Consider the following 17,914-nt stretch of genomic DNA (forward strand, 5'->3'; position numbering starts at 1 on the left):
TCACTTCTGTCTCGTTGAAAAATCCCTAGACCCATTAGTAAAAGAGGACGGTCATCATCCTGCTTTGGAAATAACATGCGAACTGAACTTCAAAACGAACTCGAAGAATAAATTTGCATCATGATACCAAGATGCATACAATTTTTAAAAAGCTAAATTTCCGCTCATGTATGAGCTGATCCTCAATCTCGATTGGGCGTTTCTAAATGCGTTTTGCAATGCAGATGATTATGTCTTCACTTTTATGAAAAATTATACAGTGTATTTGATCGCTGCGTGCCAAAAGCGATGAATTCTAAAAATAATTATTCAGCCTACTTTGATGGTGCATTGATAAAGAAAATTCGTACTTAAACTAGTGATGTCTAGTTGAAAAAAACCAGACATCACCAGAAGATGGCAAATGTGACTTTGCCGAAACGTTGTGAAAATAATCCTTATGGGGAGAAAATACACAGAACACGGAGCGAAACCCGTGTTTATATTATATATATATATATATATATATATATATATATATATATATATATATATATATATATATATATATATATATACTAAGAAACTGGCGGTGTAAATTTAACAGAATAAAAAAATAAACCCAAAATTCGTTGCTAATTAGTTGCTAGAACTTTAATTTTGTTGCTCGAACTGATCACGAAAAAACAGTCATAGCTTTCTATTAAGATAGCGTGAAACTGACTAGAATTTGAATTCATGGATCAAACAAATGAAGGTAAATTTGTTGCTGTAAGATGTTACAGAAAACAGAAAAAAAATAAATTCCATTTTTTTAAATTAGAGAGTGTCCACGCTAGCTTAACTCTCAACTTTTTTGTCTTGAAACTTGTATTATTAAGCCGAAAGTGGAAAAAGTTTGGAGACTGATAAATCTACGGACGAGCCACGCTAGCTCAACTCTCGATTTTTCCGTAAAAAAACTTTCCATAATAATTTGTTGCTCCGGAAGTCGGAAGAGTTCGGTATACCTATGAACGGGCCACGCTAACTTAACTCTCGATATTTCAGTATAAAAATTAATAAAACTATATTTTGCTCCTCATAAAACTCACAAAGCCGTTAGCGAAACGCGCGTTGAGACACCTTAATTTTTTTGATCTGATGTTGGGAAAATGTTTTCAATAGATTAATAATTGGTTGTTGCCCATAAAATAAACTGTCTGAGTACAGAGACTCAGCAACAAAATTAAAACCGCATAAAGATGGAGAAGTGAAAAGCCAAAACCTTTTTTTTATTATTATCTCTTGTCAATCTTCAGACGATTCTGAGACATTGTAGCGAAGGCCGGGCAAAGTGAATACACTGGACAAAGCGAATACTCCTCACTACTAAATTATTCGTGTGTGGTTCAACATGCCACTACTGTAACGTTCGGCCATGACGTTTCGATTTTTAGTGGTGATGTGTTATTAAACTACGTTTTTATAGTATATTTAACAAAGTATCAGGCTAATAGGTTTTTTAATGAAATGTGTTAACCAAAAAAATTACGCAGTCGGGCAAAATGGATAGAGCGAAGTGAATATGGTACCCACTTTGCCTGTAATTTGTGACTATTGACTTAAGATCTCATAAAGTGTTTTATTCGTTTCAGATGGTGAATAAATATAAAAAAGCTAAACAAGGGTCGTGGACTTCAGAAGCAACATCGGTTGCAAGGGCGATAGAATTCAACAGACGTGAAGTTGGGCAATTTGAAACTTTGACTGTAAAATATGATACTGATGCATACAACATTGATGAGACTGGTATATCAACCACCACTAATAAGCCACCTGAAGTGCTATCAATAAACGGAAAGAAGCAGGTGGGCATAATTGCCAGTGCAGAACGTGGTCAATTTTAATATTTTCCAGGAAAAAGATGCCGCCCAGGCTACTCGATAGTGCGCCTCCCGACACTCAAAAAACCTGTTCTTCAAATGGTTAGACTTCAGGTGAGGTATTCCTCGATTGGATGCATTTTTTGTGGGATATGTTCGACCCACCCTCGAGAAAAAAAAATACTTCTTCTATTGGACAACCACGAGAGCCATTAGTATTACCCAGCTTTGGATTACACCAGCAAAAAGAAGCTCATAAAATGCAGCTTTGGATGTAGCAATTTACGGGCCTACTAAAAACATATTTTGAAAGGAAGGTTAATGTTTTTCAAAAATCACACCCAGGACGCATTATAAATTGATATGATGTGGCCAAACTGTTATCGCCGGCATTTTGGAAAGTGCAGTAGCTATAAATGCAGTTAATGGGTTTGAAAGACCCGGTAGTTGGCTAGTTGATGAATATGCTTTTTGTGACGAAGATTATGAACCAGCCGCCGTGATTGCAGGTACATCTGTTAATATGAATATTCACACAGAAGGCACCAGTTTACTAGAAACGATTGATACTCGCGGACTTGCTACAGAAACTTCGTCAACCCCTTCACCTTCACTTCTTCAAGAACTTATTTCTCCGAATCCAGTCAATTCTTTAGTAAAAATAACTCCATGTTCGAGTAGAGCTTCCCCGTCTGAGCTTCAAGCCTTTGTTACGCCAATTATAGTCTCTCTTAACACACCTGAAAAGATTAGTAGTGATGTTGGATCTACAGGCACACCTCAACTGGAACCTGGATGTTTTCAATCTTTCTCCGCTTTTGAACTAGATGCAACAACAAATGCCCAGAAAAGTGATACATTGCGGCCACAAACTGAAGTAAATATTGAACAAAATGCGAGCATTTCACTGGATCCCAAACCTAGATGCTCAACTTTTCCCTGCAGCCCTTTTATGTTGATACCTATATCAAATCCTGCAAAATCGATCCCTACAGAAATTGGCCTTTCTATTATTTTTTGTAAAATTAATTTAGGGTGGTACACTTGTATGGGTGGTATGTATTACTGATTACCTATTTGTATGATGTACCCGAATAGCATAAATAGCTTTAGTTTTCAGAAGTTTCTAGTTTTATCTTCCTCTTGAAGATGATCACTTGGTGATCTAAACACGTGTCGAGGTGTAAAAATAACGATTTGGTGTTGGGAAAAAACTCCAGTGATATTCATTACTACACCAAAGGTTCCAAACAGTACATCATAAAAACAATTTACTCTCTTGACAGGTTGTATTTTCTCGTATTTATATTTACAACACATCACTGTCTTTTCGTCAATAAACAAAATGTTATCCAGTTGCTTCAGACAGCATGTATATTGTATGAGATACTGACTTACAATTTATACATCATAGATCGGACTATGATCTTTTTTTGCACCTTTCACATGTTTTATTTAAGGAACATATGGATACATCTTGTGCATCGCTGGGAAATTGTCGTCGACTTAACGGGAATAATTTCATTTTCTTCCAAAGATGATATTTCCACCATTCATAAGTTTAAAGATATCTAGAAGGAAGTAATTTTTTACTTTTATTTCTCTGTGGATGATAACGTACTTCGCTGGCATTGATACTGCAATCATTGGCTTCTCCAAAACAATGATTTTTTCGACAAGAAAACTTATATTTCTTCAAGGTCAGCAACTATCGTTTTCCAAAATTTGGTTCTATGTAACTGCAACTGCTATTCGCTGCAAGTCTGAATCTACAATAAAAAATAATTCATTTCATAACTGAAAGAAAAACGAGCACACAAAAAATCAATTTCATTCATGACACTTCTTTGCATGTATCATCCCCAGAAAACTCAAAATAATTACATTTTTGTACGGGAGTGAATTGAAAGTTATACTGGGTTCATGGGTTTTTATTCACATACTGCGAGATTTCACCGCCCTCAGTCGAGGATTCAAAGAAAGATCACTGACGCGCACATTGATGAATAGCGGGCTCTGTTTTTTACATCAAATAGTGAATGAGTGTTTGGATTTTCTCACATAAAATCCAATTAGCATGCATTATCTCCTACCTGGCAGCCATTTCAACTGAAATATACCCGTTTCACGGCCAATAATTCACCTTTTCGGGATATACACATCCAATATTATTTGAAAAGACCTCCATCTTTCACACGACAACCAATGACACTTTAACACACCATGCACGACCAATGACATTTCAGCACATCTGTTTCACATGATAATCAATAACGCTACATGGCTACTCCATTGATAGCGGCAGCTAGATAACAACGTCTCATTTTGAAGAACACCCAAAAATGTCCAATCCCAGCTCCCTCACCCCAATCCACTCTGAAACCCATGGTCAACCTCCTATATTGAATACAATTACACCTTAGGTAATCTCCCATCCAACACAAAAGATACTTCCTCCCACGCCGCCAATACCAAGCTTCACACTATTTGTATGAAGGAAAAGTTGATTTCAACTTTTCCTTGATATCACGTGGTCCGGGCCATCGTGTGGTTTGTAGGAGCTCGAGGCAAGGCTTAAATCGGCACCCCCCTTGTTAAAACCCGTATTTTTGTCTGTTCCAGTTTTGGTTCAGGGGGTAATACCCTAGCTCTTCAGAGCCATTCCATTATCCACTACCTATGGATCCGCCATGTTCCGAAGTGGAAAATGCCGGCAGCTATTATAAATAACAGCATCACGGACACCCACCCTCCACTACATATTTTATATACATTGTATACATATACTAATACTGATTTATTTATTTACAATCTTCGACTTTTCATTCTCTGTCTTTCGTGCTCTTTTTTGTGGTCCATATATACAAACTTTAAACTTTGGAAGGCATTCGCCTGGCTTTCGCATTAGCAAATGTTCTCAGAATTTCTTTGAAGTCTAAGTCTTTATGCTGTGACATTTTCTTTCGATAGAATGGCGAGAGAGTTCAACCTTTACTGTGTCATCGTAGACCGCAAATACGTTTTTATAAGCTTATGTTTACTAAATCTTCGTTCGATACCAGCAACTATCACGGGTATTGTTAGCGCGACCCACAAGTTTGGGAACAAATATGTACTGTTTGTGGTTTTGATCGTACACTATAGTTCTTTTGGTGTGACTTTGATGTTTTTTTGTTTCCATGATCCAAAATCGAACTTACATGTAAAACTCATGATACGGTTGTTTCTTCTGTTAAATGTTTTTTAATGTTTTCAAGTTGACTTGGGTGTCACACCAATAGGTGGTTCCACTTATGTCTCGCTTGCGTTTACGCAGTTATTTCTATCGAGTACTTTTCTTGGTTTTTCAAATCTTGTCTTCAATCGAGGACCACCTGCCCGGTACTGACGATGCCCAATAGGCTGAAACAGCTGTCTACCGGTGGCTCTTAAATTGAAATCAATATGGGAATGATCAAGATAGTACTTTCTTTTAATCTTTTATATATATATATATATATATATATATATATATATATATATATATCAGGAATATGATGAAATGATTTTTCGGGTTTGTTCCGTGTGGTGTATTATCATCTGACCCTACTCAGATGACTTCTTACTATGTGGGTATAATGATTCTGTTACATATATACCGTTGGTTATTACCTGAATTTGGTACCTGTATGTTTTGGTACCTGAGTTCTTCTTCTTCTCGATATGACCTCTTCTCCCCGTTAAGGTTTGAAATGTTAGTTCGAAGGTTTTCACGGACAGGAATATGATGAAATGATTTTTCGGGTTTGTTCCGTGTGGTGTATTATCATCCTCGGTGGGAATGAATTTCGCAACGTTTCGACAAAGTCTCATTTGTCATCCTCTGGCGATTTTTGTTAAGTGTTCGGAAATCATCTGACCCTACTCAGATGACTTCTTACTATGTGGGTATAATGATTCTGTTACATATATATATATACTATAATACTTACTATAATATATATATATATATATATATATATATATATATATATATATATATATTCAGGATAATTCGTTACTGGATATATTATACGAAGAACAGTATTTTGGCTTGCAGTCAGGTTTTGAGGGCTATTCAAAAGAAAAACTCTTTGTTTTTGTGAAGCTTTCTGTGGTGCTTACCACCGAATATATATATATATATATATATATATATATATATATATATATATATATATATATATATATATAACAGAATAATTAGTGACTGGATTAACTATGAGGTTGCAACCTCACGAATTTAACCGATTAAAATTTGTAGACAGAACACTCAAAAAAGGGGCAAACCGCGGACAGGTGTTACTGGCTATTGGCCTCATCAGCGCGTTGCAGCCAATTGCAAAGATGGACAACAACTGGTTACCAAAAATGAAAAACTTCACATATGCACGGTGTCCCCAACAGAAGCTAACCGCACATTTGTGGTTTCAATTAGAAGACCTAGTATTCCCAGGTGCGGTTAGCTCCTGTTGCATGCATATGTGCATATGTGAAGTTTTTCATTTTTGGTAACCAGTTGTTTCCATCTTTGCAATTGGCTGCAACGCGCTGATGAGGTCAATAGCCAGAAACACGTGTCCGCGGTTTGCCTCCATATTTCTTGAGTGTCTTTTCCACGAATTTTCCCCTTTTGATGTATATCATACACACTCGATAATAATCTATATCTATGTATTTATATCCTGGACCCGGAAGTCACGCAGGTAGCTATAGCTGCCTACGTGGTGATGTTAGATGATGCCTGGGAATGCTGGGTCTTCTAATTGAAACCACAAATGTGCGGTTAGCTTCTGTTGGTGACACCATGCATATGTGATGTTTTTTCATTTTTGGTAACCAGTTGTTGTACATCTTTGCAATTGGCTGCACCGCGTTGATGAGTCCAATAGCCAGAAACACGTGCCGGGGTTTGCCTCCATATTTCTTGAGTGTCTTGTCCACGAATTTTCCCCTTTTGATGTATATCATACACACTCGATAATAATCTATATCTATGTATTTATATCCTGGACCCGGAAGTCACGCAGGTAGCTATAGCTGCCTACGTGGTGATGTTAGATGATGCCTGGGAATGCTGGGTCTTCTAATTAAAACCACAAATGTGCGGTTAGCTCCTGTTGGTGACACCGTGCATATGTGATGTTTTTTCATTTTTGGTAACCAGTTGTTTCCATCTTTGCAATTGGCCGCAACGCGCTGATGAGGTCAATAGCCAGAAACACGTGTTTGCCTCCATATTTCTTGAGTGTCTTGTCCACGAATTCCCCCCTTTTGATGTATATCATACACACTCGATAATAATCTATATCTATGTATATATATATATATATATATATATACATATATATATATATATATATATATATATATATATATATATATATATTGCAATATTAAATTCTACAAAAAGGATTTCAAGCTTTATATCTTCTATTAATTATCTGCGAGCGCTCGCGACAGTTGGTAGTACTGTCATCTTCTGGCACTCCTCAAACTGTTTGAGGAGTGCCAGAAGTTTGAGGAGTGCCAGAAGATGACAGTACTACCAACTGTCGAAAGCGCTCGCAGATATATATTTATATTTGAAACTTCATTATACAACTATTACACCCTGCATTTCAATCACATTCCACAATTAAGTTTGAATGACGTCTAACCTGTTCTAGTTTTCTTGCAAGTAATTTTGTAAATAAAATTATGTATAATATCGAACTAATTATTTCTATAGTACTACTCATTCTTGGAAATCGATAATAATCACTCTATAATCCTGAGCGGAGACTTGTTAATAATTGTCCGAAGGCGTTTCAGTAAATCCCCAGTTTCTAGAATGAAAAACATTAACTATATATACAGATTTAGCATTTTTGCCATTCAAATACGAAAACAACTGAAAATTCTAAAATTCTATTTTTTGTTGTATTTTCTTCATATGCGAAGGAAGATACTTGCAATGGATTATTAGAATATGACAAATTGAGTTTTTATACAAGATGTCGCCAGACTTAGGACTCCCTCATCTTTTAAAATCGTAATATTTTATTCTCTCCCATATTCCTGAGAGTTTCAATAATATGATAATCATCAAGTAAATTATTGTTTTTCTACTAGAAAATCCAAGCATATTGTGAATTTTTAATTGAGTAATCAGAGGAAATGAGAGTTTATATGAGGCTTGAAAAATGTGGATTTTTTTTAATGTTTCTCCTTTTATCAAAGAAACAAATTTTATTGGAATGAATGAGAATAACATAAACGTATTTTTGTATATATGTTTCCAGATAGCATTCTGAGGAACGTGAATTATTCAATATAAATATGGTTCATTAAACATGTTCGAATGAGTGTCGATTATGAAATTGTTGATTATTGAACGAAATATAGTACGTTATTTTAAGTAAAAAACAAAGATTGTGCAAAACAACATTAAAATATATGAAGTGACCTTGGTTCTCAAACATCCACTACTCAGAATTTGTTATGTACTTGCACATTATCCATTGCTGCAAAATCAGTTACAGATCAAATTAATTATTTTCACCGCAGCCATTTCTACTAGGAATAATATTGAAATTGAATTAGATGATCCTTCAAATTTTGTTAAAGTTTTAAAGATTGTAAGAGTCTCGAGAAAAATAATTCCTAATTTCTAAGAACTGCGAAACCTTAATAAGAAACACTGGTTTTCTTGAGACATTACTTTCGCCTACAATTTGCTCGAGAGCTAAATTATTCAACCGACCCCACTACAACAAAATATTGTATAACTTTTCCACTAGCTACAATATGGATAGAGCGGAATCAATAGAGAATCTGCTGACGTTTAACAGAGGGCAAATTGAAAAGTTCACTATTGAGGAGTTCAATTTACTCATTAACTCATCATATTCAAATATATATTATATAATCTATGGAAATAATAAGCTATACTTACCTTTTTTAAGATGACTGACGTTACTGAAAATAATCCTTCTCCGTTTTCAAAACCCAAAAAATTAATTTTTAGGAAACATTTATGAACACGAGAAATTATTGACTATTTGAACTCTTCAGTGGTTTATATTATGCAGTGACTTCTTGTGGTGACCTTTTCGGTGAAGCCCTTTATTACACTTCAGCAAATTCTCTACGAATTTACCTTTGTTTATTTTTCCTCTTTCTCTCACAAATATTAACCTAATATTATATCTCATTATTTGAAAGGGGTGTATTTTAAGGTGATATTAATTTTTGGGAAAGAAAGGTTTTAACTATCTACTTATTCATCTTTATACAAAAAATATGGGAAACTGAATAGGAAAAAGTGGTTTTTGTATAATTTAATCCATATAGAAGTAGTTGTTTTGAAATATTTTTCTTATGTGTAATTCAATGTTTATAGGAAAGTAGTTGTTTCGGAAGGGCTTTTCTTCCATTTTGTATCTGAAAAGAATTTGTATGCACGATTTAGACATCTTTGTAATGTGTTTATTTTGAAATTATTTGTTTTTTTTCTTCTTTTGTAGTAGTAGAAAGCCTTTCTTTCCCAAAAATTAATCTGTTGTAAAAATTTACCTCTTCTAGTTTAAACAAGATTCCTGTGGTTGGGATTGAATCAAATAAGCGAATCATCACGTACTGTCATCGATGATGAGTAGATTTAACTCATTCGTGATATAAAGACGTAATATTATGAATGAATTAAGTGCTTCATCTTGTAATGTTATCCAGATTGGTGCTGAAGAAGCAATCAAACAAGCGTCTTATTCCGTCGTTAAGGATGACAGTGTTCCATGTAAGTATTTTTTATTCCATGTTTATATGAATGTAGTGCTATAAGTGCTATAATGTTTCAAGAAGGAATATTACGGAGGTTATATTTTATCAATTTTTCATATATTTTCAGGTATGTTTTTCCACTGAGCTACGAATAATGGGTTGTGATTATTTTTGAACATGAATCCAGGATTTGATTTCAATTTCCTGCATTTGTTAAAAAACACTAGATATGTTTCATTAGTACTCAGAACTTCAGTGAAAACCTGAATTTTCCATTTTAACACTCCTATACAATCAAATATCTCTCCCTCTCTGTATTAGTCCTCTCATTTCTTTAGAGTGCTAGAGTATATTTGAGATAAATTTTGGTTTCAGCCAAAATGTTTTTCCAAAATATTCAATAATTCATGTTAATTTTGAATACTTACTTGAAACCTACCTTCATCACCTTCTTGGCTTCTTCTTAACTATCTTTGAGTATTAATCTCTCTCTTTTTTTTCTGCTGTTCGTATAGGCACACTACATCACGTATAAAACATCTTCTTCACACTTCAAGACTTTCAGTTGCAGATGGGACTTTATTCTCATAATGAAAAAACTGTTTTGATGATTCACGGAAAAAAAAGATTTGTTGAATTGAATAAAATTCACTTCATTCAAAGAAATGAAAGTGTCATATATGCACGACAAAATATTTTGTTGATGCAAGTAAAAAGAATTCTTGACTCCTAACTATTTCTTCTAGCATATGTTCATTGTATCAAACAAATATTTCATTGAAACAATAGCATCCATTAGTTATTTCAATTCAAAGAAGAATTGAATTCAAGTAATATTTTGTCTAATTGATAGCGAGAATGATTTAGAGTAATTCGAATATTCTTTTGAACAAACAAAATTTAAAGATGGGTGAAATAGTGGATCTGATTGAAATAATCAAATGTATTTTCTATTTGAATAAAAGTTATGTTGAAGAAACATTATATATCTGCAGGATGATGAAGAACTTTGCTCGTTTTGATAATGGGAAAATTTCCACTAAAGTAATGATTTTGTTGAACAAATAATGAATAGTAGTTGAAGGAACAATGTTTATACCTCATTGTGAGTATCTTTCTGATAGAGTAAAGCATTTCGAAAGTTCAAAATAAGTATGAATAATGATGTACCAAATGAAATAAACTTACAAATCAAAATCCTTCCCTCTTGTTTGAATTTGGTTATTGGATTCAATTAACCAAATATTATACTAATCTAAGTACCAGCATCTCGTTGGTAGTAATTTTCAGTTCTACTGAAAATCACTTTTCTCTTCTCCAAAACTTCAATATGTTTTTTAAGTTTGTAGATAAAAAGCATTACGTATAGTTTTAGTATATTGAGAAAATTACTTTTCGGCAGAATCAGAAATACAGAGTCAGTGATTGAATTTACATTCAACAACCAGATTTCTCAATACATTAAATACACTTTGTATCATTTTCTCAACTGGATTATTGATCTACTTACGTATCACGATTTTTTAATCAGCTGCTGATGGGAGTCTTGCGGATAGTATTTCATATTCAATACTGATTATGTAAATGCCGTGGAAAATTGTTCAACGTGAGGATGAGCAAAATATAAATAAAAATCGAGAAATTTTAGTACCAAATTTATTCAAACAATCAATAAATTATAATAGACTTCTACAAATATTTAAATGAAAATATAAATTTTTCACAAATGGTTAATCCTAATATGAAACATTAACATATTTTATTATTTATTATTATTATTGGCGATATCTACTAAAAAACAATTAGAGTTGATTTCGAAACCTTTCACTGAAGTAATGATCTAAAATGAAAGAGAATAGAGATTAGTGATAGTCTACATTTTCGCAATAATATAATTGGATCAATTTCTACTAACTAGCTTAGATATTATCCCATAGAAATATAAAAATATAATAATTTTTTTTTGTACACATCCAATTTAACAAAAGGAGATACCCTTATTTTTTTGATAATAGGAAAAAAACAAAGACTTACTTCATCACAGAAAAATTTGATTAGAAATATGACTGTGATGACAAAATTTACCTAGGTCTCCAATCGTAACTTTCAGGCCTTCAAATCTATTAAATTTAAGAATTCAAGCATTCAATTACTGAATTATAGACCTGAATAATAATAACTATCTACAGCGAATCGCAAAAATATATAGTTATTTGAGAAAACTGAATATGTTTTTATACATATTTATTATTAAAGTTATGAATGAAAGACATACCTCTGTTATATATGATTCTTAATTTATTCCATCAATTGCTTCCTTGATTGAATATTTTTCTTTTGCCAATTGGGGGAGTCATTTTTTTCATTTCTTCATCAGTGAGCCTTTTAGATATGTCTAAGGTTACTTCATTTTCTGTCTGAAAAGTATGTGTTTTAAGTATATTATTAGGAGATAAAGAATATATATATATTTTTTTACCTTTAAAAATGCCAATTACGTCATTCAATCCCAAGTTATTAAGAAATTCCTCCATGTCTAAAAATAAAAGAGATTATATTGCAATTATATCCAATACATGCTATTCATAATTATTTCAAAATATGGAATGAAAGAAAGTATATTATCAACATACCTGTGAAAACACTGAAAAACTTCAATCCACGTGTAATCAAAAAGAAACTGTAAACCTCTCCGTCATTTCCTTGAAAAACACAAAACACATTCTTAATTCTTATTCCATTCGTGATTAGTTTACGGTTCTTGCGAAAATGCAAATGGTGCCGACCGGCACTCTATTCCTTAGAAGTATTTGAACTATATCATTTCTTTAAAGAAAACAATTCAATTTTTCAAACCAACAAATAATAAAAATATTGAAATGAAATTATCCATAATCTTGAAATTATTTCCAAAATTAGTTAAAGGTATTGATATGTATTGTTGAAGTGAAAATAAATATTCAGTTGATTCAATTATATATTAGTGTCAAAACAGCACCCCATAGTGTTAAAGTGAATTAGAAAGTTTTCGTTCAACAGACGTACTTTTGATTTGATGAAAATATATTGTTTGACTCAACCGAATTATTTTGAGAACTCAATAAATGTTATTCTTGAAATGATCCACAATTCATTTGACTAAGTAAAAGACCTCTTGAATTGAAATATTAGAGAAATTAAAATGAGAATTTCATTTTGTCTCCGCGAAATTATCATCTAATCGATACAATACACACGTCGTTTGGAATGAATGATATTTAATCAAAGTGATGAAATGAATTAGACTAAATAAATTTCTTTGAAGTAACAAATCTCTTTTTTCCGTGTTGCTGTGTTTTCCAAGACTTTTTTGTGTTCTTTCCACATCCTGGCTCACTCTTTTTTTCTTTAGTAAGCCATTATCTCACTTCGACAAGGAATTTCTGGAATCTCCAATTGTTCCTAAAATTTTCTGAAATTTCCCTTAGACTGCCTGGATTTTTTCTGGAAATCGCATTGGCCTATTTGCCGTTAAATGTACAGATAACTACAACTTATTTTCTTGATCTCAATCTAGCGTCTAGCTCTTGAAGTAACGGTTCATATTTACTTTTTTCTCTCGTTTAGTTTGAATTTGTTCCTCCTATCCCTACTTCCGCTTGCGTCTTGTTTTTCTTGATCTTTTTTTCGTTTTGTCCATTACCAGATCACTTCTTACTCATTCTTTTCAAGAATTCAATATCCTGGAATGCATTTATTATCAGTGATTAAAATGTTCTTTGAAATTTTAGTCATACAAGTCTGTAACTTGGTTACGCCACACTGAAAAAGGCTTCTGAGCAAGAAGTATTTATCTGCGTTTTGCGGTTTGAGTGCGTTCTTTTCTCTGTATGAATGAAAAAAAACTCGATGAACATCCTGGTAAAATATCGCGCTATAGCTACCTCGTTCCCTGTTGTTGAGTAAGTCAAAGGCTCGCAAACCTGAGGTTCTCTTATAAAGAAGACGAACTGTGTGCGAATTGTTCAATAGTACTACTTATTCACACACACACACACACACACACACACACACACACATATATATATATATATATATATATATATATATATATATATATATATATATATATATATATATATATATATATGGGATTGAAATCAGAAAAATAGGAAGGTCTCAGTGTGGTGTGTTCATACTTTTCATCAATACTCTCAAGGGCATACACTTTTTCAAATGTTTTAGTCTGTGAAACTTCAAGTAGTTGGTTTTTGGTATATAGTAATCTTCAAAGTACAAATTGATATCCATTAATAAACTTTGTATTTCATCTTTCCTCGAATTTTTATTCGGTAGTTTGATGAGTTGTCGCGAATGATAGGAAGCGTTGCGTTGTCAAGAACTATCCAAATTTGGGATCAATGTGTTTTCAAACATTGCAGTCCTCAAGTTTTTTTCCATATAATATCATAGAATTCGGAATCCATCCTTCTCCTCCTCCGCAATGCACAATCATTAGTCGCAATCCTTTGTTTGCAGGCATGTTAGGCGTACACATTTTCGAACCATCAGTCCACCCTTTTGTAACTGTGTCGTGAGTGTCATACCAAGTTTGTTCGTTTTCTGAAGAGTTTTATCACAGTACCTCACGTTATGGCCTGAAGTATTCAATTCCGTCCTTATAATTTCAGTTGTAGGAATGTCATTGCTTTCGTAACAGTCGTATATTATTTTTTTTCAATGATTTTATTAGATGAACATCAAAAGGTTATGGTAATCCTCTGTCACATCGCGTCTTGCGTTCATAATGTTTGTTTTTGACATTTTACCCACAGTTGAGAAAGGAATTTCGGTCAAATCTGATGTTGCTTGTAATAGTTTGTTTCCCTCGAAACCAAACTTGAGATGTAGATTCTTATATACATTGAAACATACTCTCTGTGTTTCAATATTCAAATACTTCCGAATCTTATTCACACTGGTTCACACCATCCCTATTGGAATCACTACACTGGGAAAAGTCTGCTTTGTTATCACACTCGTTATTATTATTAGTACTCGTTCAAGGACGCCACATTTTAACAGATAACAAAAATTTTAAGTAATTATAACTACACCAATATCGAATTTCAACACTCAAATCGCGATCAGTTCTTTAATTGAACATTGACAACACACCGTCTTCGCACTGTATTAATCACCGTAACATGACTTCAAATTTAATTTTATGACTCTTCAGCTAATCATAAAACTTGGTTAGTAAAAATTATTCAATACGAACCGCCAAGTCTACGGTCCACGTGGACTATTTCGCTGCCAGTTCATTTCTATGTATTGTTTTTTTTGGCCTTTGAGAGTGCTGCCATCTTTAAATATGCACAATATCGTTTACTTCGACTATACTAGCGATGATTTTGGTGTTTAGTTCCTGGCGCGACCTGATTGCGAAATTACCGCCTCGTGCTAACACTGACGTTTTGTCTTCAGTGAGAACCCGGTCTGATCGGTTTATGACCACTTTGGATATGTCTAAGCATTGGGCTGCTGAACCTCCAGCCTTGTGTAGTTTTTCAAACTTCAATTTGTGGTTTTTGCTTACTCTGCCTCGTTCATTTTCACATTTTGAGTACGATATGCCATCAAGTTTGTTCCACTCTTCACGTTTCATTCGGTTGCGGAAGAAATTCCAAAAATCCACAGCCTTCAAACCCGGAAAATAGTGACACTGACATCAAATGTTGAAAATCTTTCCACTACGTCTCCCTGACAAACGTTAATGAGCTAGAAATTCTGGCAGTTTGTCTCTTAATAATAACAAAGTCTTTATTTCATTAAAAAAAGCGATTTATTTCCAACAGGAGTACCCAGTTACAGGAAATGCTATTACAGAGTATATATGAAATAAATATTAAAACTAATGGAATATAGAAATGTATAAAAGTAAATGTTAAAAGAAAGTATATATAAAATATAACACAAAAAGTTACAAATCATGCAATGTAGCATTACTGACACAAATGTTATTTATAGTATTATTAAAAGTGATTGTGGATACATGATACCAAGGCGTTCAGAGAGTCGAAATGAATATCGCAGTGTTCACAGATTTTATTGAAGATACTGCACATAAAATTCAATGGTGATCGTAGCATAACATTTGTGCGTGATGCTTCGCAATAGAATTTCAGATTGTATCGACCTTCACTTCTTGGTACATACTAAGAAATTGATCTCGGGTAAAAGAACCGTACCGTCAATATTGTTGTTAAGTAATTTATGCAGGAATTTTATACCAAGGATAACTCTCCTATTTTCCAAAGATGTCATATCAAATCGTGTCAACAAAATGTTATGATCGATGCCTCTCGTGGGGTATTGTTCTTCAACTTTCAGACATTAGTATTTTAGGAACTTCCTCTGCACGCTCTCAATTGATGTTTTTTGGTACTCATAAACTGGATTCCATAACACAGAGCAACACAATAACTTAGATCTGGCATACGCAAAATATAGCAATTTTAAGGTGGAAATACTTTTGAAGTTTTTGTCATTTCTGTAAATGAATCCAAGCATCCTATTTGCATCAGCAGTAATATTCCTTATATGTGTTGTAAATGTTAATTTACTGTATGTTATACCAAGATCTTTTATCTCGTGTTGATTGTAGTATTGTTGATTGAATAATCGTACATTAAAGTTCGCTTTTTTGTTGTAAATTATATTATTTTACATTTGGATACGTTCAGTTGTAGACGATTATCATTACACCAAAGTGTGATTACATCTAATTCATTTGTTTGAAGGTGATTGACAATGTTTCATGATGAATTTCACTAGTTCGGACTTCCATTGTCTACTATATAAAATTATTTGAAATCCCTGAAACAACTGAAAAAGAAGAATTAAAAATGAGATAGCTGAAAATAATAATTATATTAACCAAAATAAACCTGAAATGAAATAATAGTGAAATGAAATACAAGTAAAAATAGAACGATTGAATAAATAAAAATAAGGAAATGAAAAAAGAAAGAAAATAAAAATAAAAAGTGAAGAGATTCCAAGTCACGTTAGTTCACGACGTCTTCGGGTGATGACTGATGACTGAATTGTTCTATTTTTACTTGTATTTTTATTTCACTATTATTTCATTTCAGGTTTATTTTGGTTAATATAATTATTATTTTCAGCTATCTCATTTTTAATTCTTCTTTTTTAGTTGTTTCAGGGATTTCAAATCATTTTATATAGTAGACAATGGAAGTCCGAACTAGTGAAATACATCTAATTCATGTTGTACACGTTGGCAGTCTGTAATGTCGTCGATTTTATAATATAGTTTTAGGTCGTCTGCAAATAGTAGGCTAGTTATATTCAAAGAGGTTGCCAAATTATTAATAAAAATAAAAGAGGTCCAAGATTAGAACCCTGTGGTACCCCAGATGGAACTACTTACTGAGCCGATTTGAAAGATTCATATTCGACGAATTGTTTTCTGTCAACTAGATATGATCAATTAGATTAAGCAGTTGGTTAGAGAGTCCCAATTTTGTCCATTTGCTGAGAAGAACTAATGGTCTACCTCAACATAACTTATATATTGAAACTAGGAACAGATCACGGAAAATGTTTTTCCACTTAACTCTGGTAACTGATTTTTGTTTCTGAAAAAGATTTAAATATTTATCAAAAGGTATCTAATTCACATTTTCAACATAAATTCATCAAACATTGTTATGAATATATAAATCATAGACTATAAAGTGTAGATAGATTGATTTCATTTATATATTTGGTCTATTTATTTATTCATCAACTTTGGATACAAATGGAACAAGTCCAAAACAGAATCCACTAAATTACATTAGATTCTTAATATCAACGTATCAAAACAGATGTAATGTATAAACTGTATGGCTATTCAATTTAACTCTCTTATTCTTTTTCAGTAATACAAAAAGTTCATACTGAACAAATCAATATTTTATACTGTTTTTCTTTGGGTTTATAATCTTTCACTAAATCATTAGAGAATCGGCTGAAGTGTAGTTAAAGGGCAAACTGAAAAGTTCACCCCGAAAAGTTACTGCGTAATGTGAATCATTGACGAGTCCAATTAGTCAGAAACTTGTTGTATTCATAAATTTTGCCTACACGTTGAAAAATATCAATTAAAAAGATTAAATATTGATACTTGGCTCTCTCGAGTAGTTGACGTTTCGGAAAACAATCCTTTTCCGTTTTCGAAACTTGAAATTCATTATAAAGAGCTCCGTTTTCCTTCATTCAGTATATTAATTTTTAATGATACA

At 32.9% G+C, this 17,914-nt stretch overlaps 2 protein-coding genes and 1 long non-coding RNA gene across 8 annotated transcripts in view; 2 read left to right on the top strand and 1 right to left on the bottom strand.

Annotated features, from left to right (window-relative positions):
* Window positions 1-17,914, top strand: part of LOC111508002 (uncharacterized) — a 69,050-nt gene that overhangs the window by 33,332 nt on the left and 17,804 nt on the right. For 3 of the 5 annotated variants that reach the window (XR_012468035.1, XR_012468036.1, XM_074185315.1), the window contains 2 exons: window positions 1,617-1,829; window positions 1,879-2,966. Coding sequence is in view for 1 of the 5 variants with exons in the window: in XM_074185315.1 (XP_074041416.1) it covers window positions 1,617-1,829; window positions 1,879-1,908 (243 nt within the window). In the remaining 4 variants the exon portion in view is untranslated. Of the gene's footprint in view, window positions 1-1,616; window positions 2,967-17,914 lie in introns of those variants that run through there. The other 2 variants (XR_012468034.1, XR_012468033.1) reach the window with 2 other exon arrangements.
* The window catches only part of LOC141486776 (uncharacterized), a 69,815-nt gene continuing 61,409 nt past the window's right edge, over window positions 9,509-17,914 (top strand). For both annotated transcript variants that reach the window (XR_012468032.1, XM_074185312.1), the window contains exon 1: window positions 9,509-9,639. Coding sequence is in view for 1 of the 2 variants with exons in the window: in XM_074185312.1 (XP_074041413.1) it covers window positions 9,537-9,639 (103 nt within the window). In the remaining variant the exon portion in view is untranslated. The remainder of the gene's footprint in view (window positions 9,640-17,914) is intronic.
* Window positions 11,264-12,115, bottom strand: LOC141486780 (uncharacterized). Its single transcript, XR_012468040.1, has 2 exons — window positions 11,899-12,115; window positions 11,264-11,463 (listed from the first exon to the last, which is right to left on the bottom strand). It is a non-coding gene; the product is annotated as an uncharacterized lncRNA (long non-coding RNA).

Source organism: Leptinotarsa decemlineata, unplaced genomic scaffold, assembly GCF_025532065.1.
Source record: "Leptinotarsa decemlineata unplaced genomic scaffold, Ldec_3_MD MMD2_tig00026369_RagTag_RagTag, whole genome shotgun sequence".
Lineage (NCBI taxonomy): Eukaryota > Metazoa > Arthropoda > Insecta > Coleoptera > Chrysomelidae > Leptinotarsa > Leptinotarsa decemlineata.